Here is a 15,907-nt window from a genome sequence, read left to right as displayed (position 1 = left end):
TCTGCACCATGTGATCTGTTACTCTGCACCATGTGATCTGTTACTCTGCACCATGTGATCTGTTACTCTGCACCATTTGATCTGTTACTCTGCACCATGTGATCTGTTACCCTGTAACATGTGATCTGTTAATTTGCACCATGTGATCTGTTACTCTGCACCATGTGATCTGTTACTCTGCACCATGTGATCTGTTACTCTGCACCGTTTGATCTGTTACTCTGCACCATGTGATTTGTTATTCTGCACCATGTGATCTGTTACTCTGCACCATGTGATCTGTTACTCTGCACCATGTGATCTGTTATTCTGCACCATGTGATCTGTTATTCTGCACCATGTGATCTGTTATTCTGCACCATGTGATCTGTTACTCTGCACCATGTGTTCTGTTACTCTGCACCATGTGATCTGTTACTCTGTACTATGTGATCTGTTACTCTGTACCGTGTGATCTGTTACTCTGCACCATGTGATCTGTTATTCTGCAACATGTGATCTGTTACTCTGCACCATGTGTTCTGTTACTCTGCACCATGTGATCTGTTACTCTGTACTATGTGATCTGTTACTCTACACCATGTGATCTGTTATTCTGCAACATGTGTTCTGTTATTCTGCACCATGTGATCTGTTACTCTGCACCATGTGATCTGTTATTCTGCACCATGTGATCTGTTACTCTGCACCATGTGATTTGTTACTCTGCACCATGTGATCTGTTACTCTGCACCATGTGTTCTGTTACTCTGCACCATGTGATCTGTTACTCTGTACTATGTGATCTGTTACTCTACACCATGTGATCTGTTATTCTGCAACATGTGTTCTGTTACTCTGCTCCATGTGATCTGTTATTCTGCATCATATGACCTAATATTCTGCACCATGTAATCTGTTATTCTGCACCATGTGATCTGTTATTCTGCACCATGTGATCTGTTACTCTGCACCATGTGATTCATTACTCTGCACCATGTGATCTGTTACGATGCACCATGTCATCTGTTACTCTGTACCATGTGATCTGTTATTCTGCAACATGTGATCTGTTACTCTGCACCATGTGATCTGTTACCCTACACCATGTGATCTGTGACCCTGCACCATGTGATCGGTTGCTCTGCACCATGTGATCTGTTACCCTGCACCATGTGATCGGTTGCTCTGCACCATGTGATCTGTTATTCTGCAACATATGATCTGTTACTCTGCACCATGTGTTCTGTTACTCTGCACCATGTGATCTGTTAGTCTGTGCCATGTGATCCATTACCTTGAGTTTTTCTTTTTCCAGCCTTTCATTTTCTTCCTTCATCTTGTTCGCTTCTTCTCCCATTTTCTTCTCCAGTGTCTCCAGATTTATCTTATAACTTTCTTTTTCATTCTCCAGGTTCTTCCTCAGCTCCATCTTGTCCTTTTCCAGGATCTCCTTGTCTCGTGCTGCAGCTTCTGCCCGGGATCTCTGCTCTGGAGAAGTGAATGGACATTATAGTGATTAGAATATCTCTGCTATCCACTCACCCCTCCACCAATCCATGCTCTTAGTAAGAGTCAATAGCCCCCACTTCAGTGATTCCGGCACAGTTAGGGTTTTCTCTCTTGCCCCCACCGTTCCTGAGTAACAAGCGGAGAGGCTACATACGGACACTGGTCTTTTGCTTTAATAACCCATTCAAATTAATGGATTTTAAAACTGATGGGCGGCAATCCGTCCCCTATACAGTCTGTCCGAGGATTCGGATGGAAACCCCGGGGTATACAGCAGACGCAAGTGTGAACGCTGCAATAATTAGACTTATTAATTTTATTCAGATACATAGAGAAATGATCAGAGTGAAGGGGAAGCACGGCACTGTACTGTGACTGTAGTGTTACACATACACTGGCCACCTCAGCTTTTCAGTAACAAATCTCATTTTGTTTGTATTTTGTTTTTGTTTTTTGCATTAGTTTATATTGTTAAGGCAAAAAAAGACATAAAATCTGCCTTAGTTACTCACTCATTCCTGACTGACCTTGGTGCAGCTTTTTACTATATAATGTCACAGGTCAGACACTTGTGTTCCTGTCACACCACTGCATGTACTAATAATAAGAATGTGGGAGGCATCAGTAACACTACCTGTGGTCTTGGGAGTACTGCCAGTAGCCGCAGGGTTGTTGCACTTTGTGAGATGAATTACTTAGCTTGCTCATCAGTGCCACAGCAGGATAAGTCATCTGCATGTCATACACTGATGGTGAGCCCAGTCTGTAGCTGTCAGAGCCTGATGGGAGTTGTAGTGTCATTTCAGGATGGAGATCACTGACCTAGGCCATAAAGCTCCAAGACTTCTGCATCTATGAGCTTCATGATAAGTCTGGGCCCATCAGCTATTCTCAGTCCTTACCTGATAATTTTTTGTCTTTTTCTTCTAGAGTTTTATTCATTGCCAAGATGGCGGATTCTTTCATTTCCTTTTCTTTTAGTGTTTCCCGCAAGTCCTGCAGAGCCTATAAAGACATGATAGTGATATAGATACGCTATGGCATAGTGTTGTATAGCGTCCGGCCTGTCTGAGTGTTCCCGGAGGATAATCCCATCTCTGGAATACAAGATCATCACCCTGACACCGCACTCCATACATTTCCATTCAGGAACTCTGCTTGAGGACCCCCGAATGGAATACTGAACACATTAAAAAGCGGTGAGTAAATGAACCACACGGACTACTGGCACAGCTCTAACCCTCCCCGCGCAGAAGAAGGTTTCCTAAAGGACAGGTTTTGAGAATTTTTGAGAACCTGTTTGAATGATGGAGATAACAATAGACTGATGATTTGGTGGCTGATTCCAGAGACAGAGTGCTCAAGAGTGCTGAAGTGCTCAGACTTTGTACCATGTGATCTAATACTCTGCACCATGTGATCTGTTACTCTACACCATGTGATCTGTTACCCTGCACCATGTGATCTGTTAATTTGCACCATGTGATCTGTTACTCTGCACCATGTGATCTGTTACTCTGCACCATGTGATCTGTTACTCTGCACCATGTGATCTGTTACTCTGCACCATTTGATCTGTTACTCTGCACCATGTGATTTGTTATTCTGCACCATGTGATCTGTTACCCTGTAACATGTGATCTGTTAATTTGCACCATGTGATCTGTTACTCTGCACCATGTGATCTGTTACCCTGTACCATGTGATCTTTTATTCTGCACCATGTGATCTGTTACTCTGCACCATGTGATCTGTTACTCTGCACCATGTGATCTTTTATTCTGCACCATGTGATCTGTTACTCTGCACCATGTGATCTGTTACTCTGCACCATGTGATCTGTTACTCTGCACCATGTGATCTGTTACTCTGCACCATGTGATCTGTTACTTTGCACCATGTGATCTGTTACTCTGCACCATGTGATCTGTTACTCTGCACCATGTGATCTGTTACTCTGCACCATGTGATCTGTTACTCTGCACCATGTGATCTGTTACTCTGCACCATGTGATCTGTTACTCTGCACCATGGGATTTGTTACACTGTATCATGTGATCTGTTACTCTGCACATGTGATCTGTTACCTTGAGTTTCTCTTTTTTTAGCCTTTCTGTTTCCTCCTTCATCTTGTTACTTTCTTCAGTCAGTTTCTTCTCCAGTGTCTTCACATTTGTCTTATAACTTTCTTTTTCGTTCTCCAGGTTCTTCCTCAGCTCCATCTTGTCCTTTTCCAGGATCTCCTTGTCTCGTGCTGCAGCTTCTGCCCGGGATCTCTGCTCTGGAGAAGTCAATGAAGAGAATAATGAATAGAATTTCTCTGATAAAGACACTTCTCCCCCTCCACCAATTCAAGGTCTTAGTTAGAGTTGAGCGAACACTAAAATGTCCGAGGTTCGAAATCCGATTTGAACGGCCACACACTGTTTGACTGTTCGAACGGATTTCGAACCCCATTATAGTCTATGGGGGGAAATGCTCGTTTCAGGGGTAGGCAACATTCGATAAAATCATATTTATCAAGTCCATGAGTGACGGTCGGGCTGGATTCTGCTTGAAGTCTTCTCCCGGCGCAGCTTCCCCGCGTCCTCTTCCGGGTGGAATTTACTCTGCACGCGCATGCGCAGTTGACTCTGCCTAGGCCGGATGCCTAGGCAGAGTGAATTCCACCCGGAAGAAGATGCGGGGACGCAGAGCGGAGAAGACTTCGGAAAGGTAGGAGAAGAACCAGCGTTGATTGGCAGAATGTATAGCATATAGCTTGTGTGAGCTGCACAGACCTTTCATGGAGTTCCATCTACAAAACCCAAGGGTTCCTCAAAGTCAGCTCCCTCAGTTTCTGTACCATGAGTTTCCATGGGTGGCAGACATGGCTAGAGGCAGAGGCATGGATAGGGGTGATGTCTAGGGGCAAAAGCAGTGTGGATGTGGAGGCAAGCTAAGCAGCAAAAACTAAGGATACAAGCAGAGTCATGGACTGGGGTGATGTCTAATGGCAAAAGCAGTGTGGATGTGGAGGCAAGCTAAGCAGCAAAAACTGGGGATACAAGTTGAGGCATGGACTGGGGTGTTGTCTAGGGGCAAAAGCAGTGTGGATGTGGAGGCAAGCTAAGCAGGGAAAAAGGTGGCTAGAGGCAGAGGCATGTCCAGAGTCACAGGATAGCTGCTTGACAGAAGATAGGTGTCACGTTCGTGTCAGAGTCCAGACACAGATTCCAGGCTGCAGATTGCACCGCTAAGGAGACAGGGGAAGGAGACTATCCCTGGCACTACGGTGGCTAGCTAGGCCCTGCCTACGGGTGGTGGTCAGCTGTCTCCAAGCTAACCTTGGCCCCGACGACTCCTGGCTCTCTAGCACGAAGACCTGACAGACAGACAGGGCAAGAGCTGCAAGAAAGCTAGGGACTGGGGATTCTAGGGTGGTGACCCCTGCAGAAATAAAGGTGCAGCTACGGACAAACAAACAGGACGGGAGGTGCTGGACAACTGACACGCAGCACAACACAATACAAAACCAGAGAAATGAGGAGAGGGACAGTGGAGAGGTGAGGAAAGGGTAAACACAAGACTGGGGTAAAATAAACTGGAACCCACCTCAAACAACCAGATAGTGACAAACAAACAGACGTGAAGGGCAGGGCAGAGTAGAAGTGTGGAGGGAAACCAACTCACACACAAACAACACTCAAACTCCTTTTTAGTCAGTAAGCACAAGCAGAACCCTCCTCCTCCTCCTCCTCCTCCTCCGGCCAAGAATTCTAAGTTGGGACCACAAAAACCAGCAACTGGTGGAGCCAGCCCTCTTCCTAATAAAGGCCCCCAGATCCTCCCATAGGATGATGGCGATCCATAACACCTGAGGTTAGACTCCTATAACCTCAAGTGTGTTCAGAAGACCAGAACCCTATATACACACTGATGGCTCAATGGTAGGGAACCCACCAGCAGATCACAGAAAGCCCAGATCAAATCCCCGACAGAACAATACACCAACACAAACAATCAGGTCATGACAATAGGCCTGAGCCAGCCAGGCCTGAGCCAGCAAGGCCCAAAATGCTCTCCTTTCTAGCCTCCTTAGAAAAATTCCCCCATCGAGGCCACGTTCCTCAATGGGGGAGATCATTTGTAAATGTATAGGTGGAGGACAAACTGAGTGTGGTTTGCACACTTTGCAATGCTAAACTGAGTAGGGGCTTTAAAAAGAGCAACTTTACCACCTCTGTCATGTGCCGTCATTTGTAAAGCAAGCACTGGGCTCAGTGGGTGAGAGCAAGCGCAGGATAATTGCGGCCACTGCCTCTCCCACTGTTGACAGTGCTGGCGCTGCAGTCCAAACCACCATCCAGGTCACCTCCAAATCTAACTCTGACACTTTGGGGAGTTCACCCTCATCCTCCCCTTTTCCTGTTGCCTGCGCCATCATGCGCCTCTTCCCAGCAACTCCCCATCTCTCAGGCCTTTCATTCCAGGCTAAAGTACAGCACAACCCACCCACATGCCCAAAGCTTCAACAGCCTCATCTTAAAACTTCTGGACCAGGAGATGTTGGTGTTCCGGCTTGTGGACACTCTGCCCTTGTTGGGCCTGCTGGCTACTGCGCCACCTCACTGTGCCATCCACACCTTTCAGCAGCACTTTTCCCCAAACATGAGGCGGTCCCTAAGTCCAGCGCTTTGCACAAAGTTCCACTTGACCACCTACGCATGGACAAGTGCATGTGGACAGGGACGCTACCTTTCAATCTTGGCACACTGGTTGAATGTACTTGAGGCGGGGACCGGGTCGCAAAATGTGGTGGACTGACTTGTCTCCCCACACAACATTCCTGGGAGGAGGGCTGAAACACCACCCTCCTCCTCCTCCGCTGTTAGATTGACCCCAGCTACGAGCTGGAAACGCTGCAACACTGGTGTGGGGAGACGTCAGCGGGCCGTGCTGAAGCTCATCAGCTTGGGGGCCAGACAGCACACTGCCTACAAAGTGAGTCATGCCATCCTCGATGAGACGGCAATGTGGTTTTTGCCACTGCACCTGGGCCCAGGCATGTTGTCATGTGTGATAATGGCCAGGACCTGGGATCGGCTCTGTAGCTTGGCAGCCTGTAACATGTTCCATGCCTGGGCCACGTTTTTAACTCAGTGCTGCAACGGTTTTTAAAAAAGTCTCCCAATGTTCCTGAGCTACTGGTGAAAGTGCAGCGCTTGTGCGGATAGTTTTGAAAGTCTATAGTTGCCGCCGCTAGCCTCTATGCACTCCTACAACGCCGGTATCTGCCCGAACAACGGCTGTTGTGTGACGTCTCCACACTGCTGGAACTAAACATATCATGTGTTGAGCAGAGTGTGTGAGCAGCACAGACCTTTGATGGAGTTCCAACTGCAAAACCCTAGGATTCGTCAAAGTCAGCTCCCTCAGTTGCTCAACCATGAGTGGCCATGGGTGGCAGACTTATGTGAAATCCTATCCCATCCATTGCAGTGGACACAAAACATTAGCATGCGCTCAGCACAACTCCGGATATGGCAGCTGCGTTAAGCAGGATGCAGGGTACAACACAGACCAGGCCCGAGCACCAGGAACAGCTGTTAGAAATACTGCAGCATCTGCCATTTCCTTCCAATTTTGTGGTTGTGGACCCGCCACCGACGTTTCTGGAACTCAGTGGGGATGATGAGACACAGTTGCCATCAGGGCAAGCTGTGGTTATGTGCAGTTTGCAGTAAGGGGACAGTGCGCAATTGGAAGAAGAATTGGTGGATGACGAGGCCACCGACCCCACATGGACAGGGGTGATGTCTAGGAGGCAGGAGCGAAAGCAGTGTAGATGTGGAGGGAAGCAAAATCAACAAAAAAGCTGGGTAGAAGCAGAGGCATAAACTGGGGTGATGTCTAGGGGCGAAAGCAGTGTAGATGTGGAAGGAAGCTAAATCAACCAAAAAGCTGGGTAGAAGCAGAGGCATAAACTGGGGTGATGTCTAGGGGCGAAAGCAGTGTAGATGTGGAGGCAAGCTAAGCAGCAAAAACAGTGGGTAGAGGCAAAGGCATGCAAAACTCTACCCTGCTGCAAGACTTATTCCTAGGTCTGGGACACGTTAATGGCCCCCCTGGCCAAATTACCGCCACTGAGGGGCCTAGTGTCACCAGGAGGGACAAGTATAGGTGCATGTTGTGGGAGTACCTGGCCAAAGCCAGCTCTGTCCTCTCCAATCCCTCCAATCCCTTATCCCTCTGGATAAGAGGGCACCAGTCTGGTACAGAGGTGCAGAGGTCTGGTACACGTTAATGTCCCCCCCCCCTGCCCAAACTACTGCCAGTTAGGGGCCTAGTGTCATCATGAGGGAAAAGTATAGGCGCATTAGGCGCATGTTGTGTGAGTACCTGGCCAACCACAGACCTGTCCTCTCCGATCCCTCTACGAATTACACTAATTAGGTGTATAATTTGGACCTGTATGCCTTGGGTTGAGTGTACATAGCCTGACAATTGGTGTATCCCACTTAGGTTTTGTGGGGACACACCGTGGAATGCTGGGGCACCTCTCTATGCTGGGCCTAGCCGTTACTACTTCTCTTGGTGTGCTGCCCCTGCCTTGCACCTGCATGTGTCCCATAACATCAGTCGGGCCCAGAGCTCTGCGCTTTGCTGCAAGGTCTACTTGACCACCGACACATGGACAAGCGCCTGTGGTCAGGGATGCTGCAGTACTTATCTTTAATGACAGGCAGGGTGAATGTAGTGGAGTCTGGGCCCGGGGTGCAAACTGGGGTGGCCTATCTCCTCTCCCAGCCCAAAATTCATGGCAGGAGTTAACTGAAAGCCTACTACGCTGCAACCTCCACCCCAGCTACTAGCGGAAAACACTGTAACACTGGCGTGGGGAGATGTCATCAGGACGTGCTGAAGCTCATCAGCTTGGGGGACAGACAGCACAGTGCCTCCGAGGTCAGTGATGCCATCCTGGCTGAGATGGCAATGTTTTTTTCCCTGCTACACCTGGGGCCGGGCATTTTTGCACCTGTGATAATGGCCGGAACCTGGTAGCAGATCTGGAGCTTGCCAGACTCAAACACGGTCCACACATGACCCACGTTTTCAACTTGTTGGTGCCATGTTTCTTTGAAACCTACACCATTGTGCCTGATATACAGGTCAAGTGGGGCCATTTTCATAAGTGAGAAGTAGCCTCTGCTAGGCAGAAAACATTCAGAGCACACTCCTCTCATCTTCGCATCGTTGGCTAGCGGAGGAAGACGAGGTGGATGGAGTGGCATCTGATGTCCCTGTCCCACACGAGGCTAGAGGGTGCACTTCAGTGCATCCCATTGCTTCACCACAGATGGTGTGAAGGGGAGTGGAAAATGGAGGAAATGGAGAGTGACCCTTACAGTTGGGGCCAGCAAAGGCATGCCAAGTAACACTCTGGCTCACATGGCTGACTTCATGTCTAGTTGCTTTTCAAGAGACAAACGCATACTTCACATCATGGAGAGCAAATAATACTGGATTTTTGCAAGCCTCAAACCCCGGTCTAGGTCAAATGTCTGTTCCTTTCTTATATTAGGGGAGAGGAAAAAAAATTGCAAAAATAATTGGCACAAGCAACTGGTGCAGAATATGATGGAAATGTTTCCGTAAACCCTCTTGGGCGTCAGAGAGGATATTTCCATCTGCTGCACAACCACCAGGGGAACACCGTACAAGGTCTGGTACACGTTAATGTCCCCCCCCCCCCCCGCCCAAACTACTGCCAGTTAGGGGCCTAGTGTCATCATGAGGGAAAAGTATAGACGCATGTTGCGTGAGTACCTGGCCAACCACAGACCTGTCCTCTCCGATCCCTCTATGAATTACAGTAATTGGGTGTATAATTTGGACCTGTATGCCTTGGGTTGAGCGTATATAGTCTGACTATTAATGTGTATCCCACTTAGTGTTGGTGGGGTTACACACCGTCACAACCTGGCTAAATCTTCTATAGCCTGACAATTAGAATGTATGAATGCCAAGGTTTTGGGGGGGGGGGGGTTACACACTGTCACAACCTTAGTGAAGCTTCATTAGCCTGAGAATTAAAATGTATGTATGTATCCCCAAATAATTTGGGGAATTAACACTGACAACCTGGGTGAATATGGCAAGAGCCTGAGATGTAGGGTGTATGTATCCCCAAATAATTTGGGGATTTCACACTGGCAACCCAGGAGAATGTCATACTGTCACACTGTCATACCCTATATACCCTTAATCCACATTCCATGGGCTGAGCATTTCAGTGTATACAGTTAGCTACGGGGTGGGGGGGGGGGGGGGCACACTGTTAGGACATGGATTGAGGGTATATGGGCTGAGCATTTCAGTGTATGCCAGTTCGTTCCGGTGGGTACACTGTTATAACGTGGATTAAGGGTATATAGAGTATGTGAGAATACACTTTCAGTGTATCCCACTTAGTATTATCCCCACCGCGGAGAGCTGGGTAGCGCTGATGCAGCCTGTGACTCCCACGTTAGCGTTAGTGGGTAGACACTGTGACATTCTTTTTTTGATTCTCCCTTCAGTGTATCTCTTACAAAAGCTGTCGGTTCTCCTCTCCTCTCCTCTCCTCTCCTCTCCTATCCCTGCCTAGCAGAATCTAATTCCTAACTCTATGGCCGCAGACCTCCGTCTGTGACCAAGTGAAAGCTCAGAATGACGCCAAGATGGCCGCCGCTGTTCTTCTGAATCAGAGGTCACATGTTTTCGGCAGCCAATGGGTTTTTACAATTTTATTCAACGTCACCGGTGTCGTAGTTCCTGTCCCACCTCCCCTGCGCTGTTATTGGTGCAAAAAAGGTGCCGGGGAATCGAGTTTTTGCGCACTTTACCACACGGTGTTCGATTCGAACATGGCGAACAGCGTGATATCCGATCGAACATGTGTTCGATAGAACACTGTTCGCTCATCTCTAGTTGTCTTCCTATGACCCCTTCAGCACAAAGCATTCTGGCTCTATGATAAGTTTGGGGTCGGAGTTATTCTTAAACCTTACCAGCCAATTTCTCTTTTCCTTTATCCTCTGCTATGGTGGATTCCTTACTGTCCAGTTCTTGACAATACTCCATCAGGAACTCCAGAATCTAGCAAGACATGAAAGTGATATCGGAATGTTATAAGAAATTGTAAATGCAACAATGGCGATACCTTAACTTCATCCCAGGGCCATGGGCCACTTAGTAGAGTGCAATAGTCTTAGTCATACAATGCAAATCACAGAATGAATGTTTGGTGTAAGAAAGAGCCTTGCACTGAATGTCGCCCCTCTAGGCCAAAAAACTGCCTCGGAGGGACTGAGGAGTCTCTGCCACTCATTCCTATCTGCTCGGAATGTCTTGGTATTGATAGAACATTGCACCCCGATAAGATATATTGGTTAGGAGTCGTTGTCCTTACCTGAACCCCCCTCTGCTTGTCTTTCATATAATCGGCCTCCAAGGATTTCCTCTCTTCGGTCAGTGACTTGTCGGACGCCCCGAGCGTTTCTTTCCTTTTTGCCTCATAAATTGCTTTTTGTTTTTGTTCCAAATTTTCCTTCAAGAGAATAAATAAAAACGTCATAAAATGTGTGACCACCTTGTGCAATGACACAATCTACCGGGAGACCACCGACCACTGACCCATCAGAAATAGGAGGAGTATCTGCACCCCAAATACTCAACAAACATATCTGCACCCTCATACCTTCTCTTCTTTACTAGCAGAATGTTGGTTATTTGTATTCCTATTGTTGATTTTACCCCATTTCCATCTTATTTCTATTTATTTATTATCTCCCCCACCCCTTTTTCTTGTTTTTTTTTTAAAGTTTTTTTTTCTGGGTAACACGTCAAAATAGCCTTAAGAAAGACTATTCATCTCCTACCTTTAGATGTCTTCTCCGCGCCGCTGTTTGGTATAAATCCCTGTTTTCGTCAGTATGCAAATGAGTTCTCTTGCAGCAATGGAGGCATCGGGCATCAGGCCTGCAGCCACAAGAAAAATGGCCGTTCACACAATAAGTAAGCAGCCATTTTCTTGTGGCCTGTGGGCATGCGCAGTTGGCATGCCAGAAGCCTAGAAGTTTGACCCCCAACGCCAGAAGAAGACGCGTGATCCTGAAGAAGATGGAGGTGGTGCTGGAGAGTCGTCTCGCAGCATTGGGGAAGCCCCCCCAGTGCTGTGAGAGAACTCATTTGCATACTGACGAAAATTAGGATTTATACTGAATGGCGGTGCGGAGAAGACATCTAAAGGTAGGAGAAGAATAGCCTTTCTTAAGGCTATTCCAATGTGGTATGATAGGAAGATCCTGGTTTGAAGAGGTAATTTCAAAAACAAAAAAGATGGCCAGATATGGGAATGCAAACTCATGATGACCTTTGATACTCTCCAAATGGGGCTAAACCAGTCACAGGGTTTTATGACGTTTTACAACAACTAGACACCACGTGACTGATCAAAGGAACCATAAACCCAGAACCTTCCTGTGAACTGATACATATGTTCTTTGAATTACATACATAGTTACATAAATAGTTGATGAACTGTGTATTTGCATGTTCTGTTCTCCATCTATTTTGCATCTAACCCTCTATTCCTGTATACATATGCCTACCGTCAGACATTGTGTTTGGCCTGATGAAGGGGTCGTTCTAGTATCCTGAAGGCTTGCAATATGTCATCCTTTTTTTAAAGTTAGCCATTAATAAAGGCGTCAGCTACTGAGGACTTCTCTCCAACAATACTTTTTAGTAAACCTAAATTTGCTTCCTTGACAAGTCCCATCACTTTGACACCTTACACGCCTCACATTTGGATGTCTCTAATACAAATGAAATGTTGAGGCCCCTGACTCCAGTGCTGACCAATCCCATAGAACATGGATTATAACTAGAGATGAGCGAACAGTGTTCTATCGAACTCATGTTCGATCGGATATTAGGCTGTTCGGCATGTTCGAATCGAATCGAACACCGCGTGGTAAAGTGCGCCATTACTCGATTCCCCTCCCACCTTCCCTGGCGCCTTTTTTGCTCCAATAACAGCGCAGGGTAGGTGGGACAGGAACTACGACACCGGTGACGTTGAAAAAAGTAGGCAAAACCCATTGGCTGCCGAAAACATGTGACCTCTAATTTAAAAGAACAGCGCCGCCCAGGTTCGCGTCATTCTGAGCTTGCAATTCACCGAGGACGGAGGTTTCCGTCCAGCTAGCTAGGGCTTAGATTCTGGGTAGGCAGGGACAGGCTAGGATAGGAAGGAGAAGACAACCAACAGCTCTTATAAGAGCTAAATTCCAGGGAGAAGCTTGTCAGTGTAACGTGGCACTGACGGGCTCAATCGCCGCAACCCAGCTTTCCCAGGATCCTGAATGGAATACACTGTCAGTGTATTCCCGTATACCCGATATATACCCCGATACCCGTTCCAACGGTGTGCCCCCCCACCTTCACCCCAGAAATACCCTGCAAGTCCCCTAGCAATAGAATTGGGGCTATATACACCCACAATTTTTACTACTGGTATACAGTGCCATTGTCTGACTGGGAATTCAAAGAATATATTGGGGTTACGTGCACCCACAATTTTTACTACTGGTATACAGTGCCATTGTCTGACTGGGAATTCAAAGAGTATATTGGGAATACAAATACCCTCATTTCTTGCTACTGCCATATAGTGCCAGTTTCTGACTGGGAATTCAAAGAATATATTGGGGTTACGTGCACCCACAATTTTTACTACTGGTATACAGTGCCAATTTCTAACTAGGAATTCAAAATGCGCAAGGCTCCCGGAAAGGGACGTGGACGAGGCCGTGGGCGAGGTCGGGGGAATGGTTCTGGGGAGCAAGGTAGCAGTGAAGCCACAGGGCGTCCCGTGCCTACTCCTGTGGGGCAGCAAGCATTGCGCCACTCCACAGTGCCAGGGTTGCTTGCCACATTAACTAAACTGCAGGGTACAAACCTTAGTAGGCCCGAGAACCAGGAACAGGTCTTGCAATGGCTGTCAGAGAACGCTTACAGCACATTGTCCAGCAGCCAGTCAGACTCTGCCTCCTCTCCTCCTATTACCCAACAGTCTTGTCTTCCTTCCTCCCAAAATTCCGAAGCTTTACAGAACAATAACCCAAACTGTCCCTGCTCCCCAGAGCTGTTCTCCGCTCCTTTCATTGTCCCTCAACCTGCCTCTCCACGTCACGATTCCACGAACCTAACAGAGGAGCATCTGTGTCCAGATGCTCAAACACTAGAGTCTCCTCCATCTCCGTTCGATTTGGTGGTGGATGACCAGCAACCCACCCTCATCGACGATGATGTGACGCAGTTGCCGTCAGGGCATCCAGTTGACCGGCGCATTGTGCGGGAGGAGGAGATGAGACAGGAGTTGGAAGAGGAAGTGGTGGATGATGAGGACACTGACCCGACCTGGACAGGGGGAATGTCAAGCGGGGAAAGTAGTGTGGATGTTGAGGCAGGTGCAGCACCAAAAAGGGTAGCTAGAGGCAGAGGCAGAGGTCAGCAGCTTAGGCGAAGCCAGGCAACACCCGGAATCTCCCAAGATGTTCCAGTTCGTACCCAGCCCCGAAAAACTCCCACCTCGAGGGCACGTTTCTCGAAGGTGTGGAGTTTTTTCAAGGAATGCGCCGAGGACAGATATAGTGTTGTCTGCACAATTTGCCTCTCGAAATTGATTAGGGGCTCTGAGAAGAGCAACCTGTCCACCACTTCAATGCGCCGTCATTTGGAATCCAAGCACTGGAATCAGTGGCAGGCAGCAACGGCAGGACAAAGGCCGCCTGCCGTTCACGCCACTGCCACTGCCTCTGCCTCTGCCTCTGCCACTGCCACTGCTGACTGTGCTGGCGATGCACTCCAGAGGACGAGCCAGGACACCACTTCATCTGCCTCCGCCACTTTGTTGACTTCTACCTCATCCTCCCCTGGTCCTGTCTTATCTCCTTCTCCTGCACCATCAAAGGCACCATCAGGCGTTTCTTTACAACAACCCACCATCTCTCAGACATTGGAGCGGCGGCAGAAATACACTGCTAACCACCCACACGCGCAAGCCTTGAACGCCAACATCGCTAAACTGCTGGCCCAGGAGATGTTGGCGTTCCGGCTTGTTGAAACTCCCGCCTTCCTGGACCTGATGGCAACTGCGGCACCTCGCTATGCCGTCCCTAGCCGTCACTACTTCTCCCGGTGTGCCGTCCCCGCCTTGCACCAGCACGTGTCACTCAACATCAGGCGGGCCCTTAGTTCCGCGCTTTGCACAAAGGTCCACTTGACCACCGACGCGTGGACAAGTGCATGCGGACAGGGACGCTACATTTCACTGACGGCACACTGGGTGAATGTAGTTGAGGCTGGGACTGCTTCCCAAACTGGCCCGGTGTACCTCGTCTCCCCGCCTAACATTCCTGGCAGGGACACGAGAAGAACACCCCCCTCCTCCTCCTCCTCTACCGCCTCCTCCTCCGCCACCGCCTCCTCCTCCGCCACCGCCTCCTCCTCCGCTGTTAGATTGACCCCAGCTACGAGTTGGAAACGTTGCAGCACTGGCGTTGGTAGACGTCAGCAGGCTGTGCTGAAGCTGATCAGCTTGGGGGACAGACAGCACACTGCCTCCGAGGTGAGGGATGCCCTCCTCGATGAGACGGCAATATGGTTTGAGCCGCTGCACCTGGGCCCAGGCATGGTCGTTTGTGATAACGGCCGGAACCTGGTAGCAGCTCTGGAGCTTGCCGGACTCCAACATGTTCCATGCCTGGCCCACGTCTTCAACCTAGTGGTGCAACGTTTCCTAAAGAGCTACCCCAATGTTCCAGAGCTACTGGTGAAAGTGCGGCGCATGTGCGCCCACTTTCGCAAGTCGACAGTAGCCGCTGCTAGCTTAAAATCTCTCCAGCAACGCCTGCATGTGCCACAACACCGGCTTTTGTGCGACGTCCCCACACGCTGGAACTCAACGTTTCAGATGTTGAATAGAGTGGTTGAGCAGCAGAGACCTTTGATGGAATACCAGCTACAAAACCCTAGGGTGCCACAAAGTCAGCTGCCTCAGTTTCACATCCATGAGTGGCCATGGATGAGAGACCTTTGTGACATCCTACGGGTCTTTGAGGAGTCCACAAGGAGGGTGAGCTCTGAGGATGCGATGGTGAGCCTTACAATCCCGCTCTTGTGTGTTCTGAGAGAATCCCTGATTGACATCAGGGATAACTCAGATCACACAGAGGAGTTAGGGATAGCATCCGATCCGTCACAGCTGGAGAGTAGGTCCACACATCTGTCCGCTTCACTGCGTTTAATGGAGGAGGAGGAGGAGGAGGAGGAGGAAGAAGAGTTGTCCGATGATGTGATGGTGATACAGGAGGCTTCCGGGCAACTT

The 15,907-nt window shown here is 48.7% G+C and overlaps 1 protein-coding gene across 1 annotated transcript in view; it reads right to left on the bottom strand.

The window, feature by feature from the left end:
* Window positions 1-15,907, bottom strand: part of LOC142209061 (uncharacterized) — a 385,129-nt gene that overhangs the window by 68,951 nt on the left and 300,271 nt on the right. Inside the window, exons 10-12 of the mRNA XM_075278004.1 lie at window positions 3,579-3,772; window positions 2,394-2,496; window positions 1,277-1,470 (exon numbers count right to left, since the gene is read on the bottom strand). Of these exons, the coding sequence (XP_075134105.1) occupies window positions 1,277-1,470; window positions 2,394-2,496; window positions 3,579-3,772 (491 nt within the window). The remainder of the gene's footprint in view (window positions 1-1,276; window positions 1,471-2,393; window positions 2,497-3,578; window positions 3,773-15,907) is intronic.

The sequence above is a fragment of the Leptodactylus fuscus genome, chromosome 6 (assembly GCF_031893055.1).
Source record: "Leptodactylus fuscus isolate aLepFus1 chromosome 6, aLepFus1.hap2, whole genome shotgun sequence".
Lineage (NCBI taxonomy): Eukaryota > Metazoa > Chordata > Amphibia > Anura > Leptodactylidae > Leptodactylus > Leptodactylus fuscus.
This window is presented reverse-complemented; position numbering and strand designations above follow the sequence as displayed.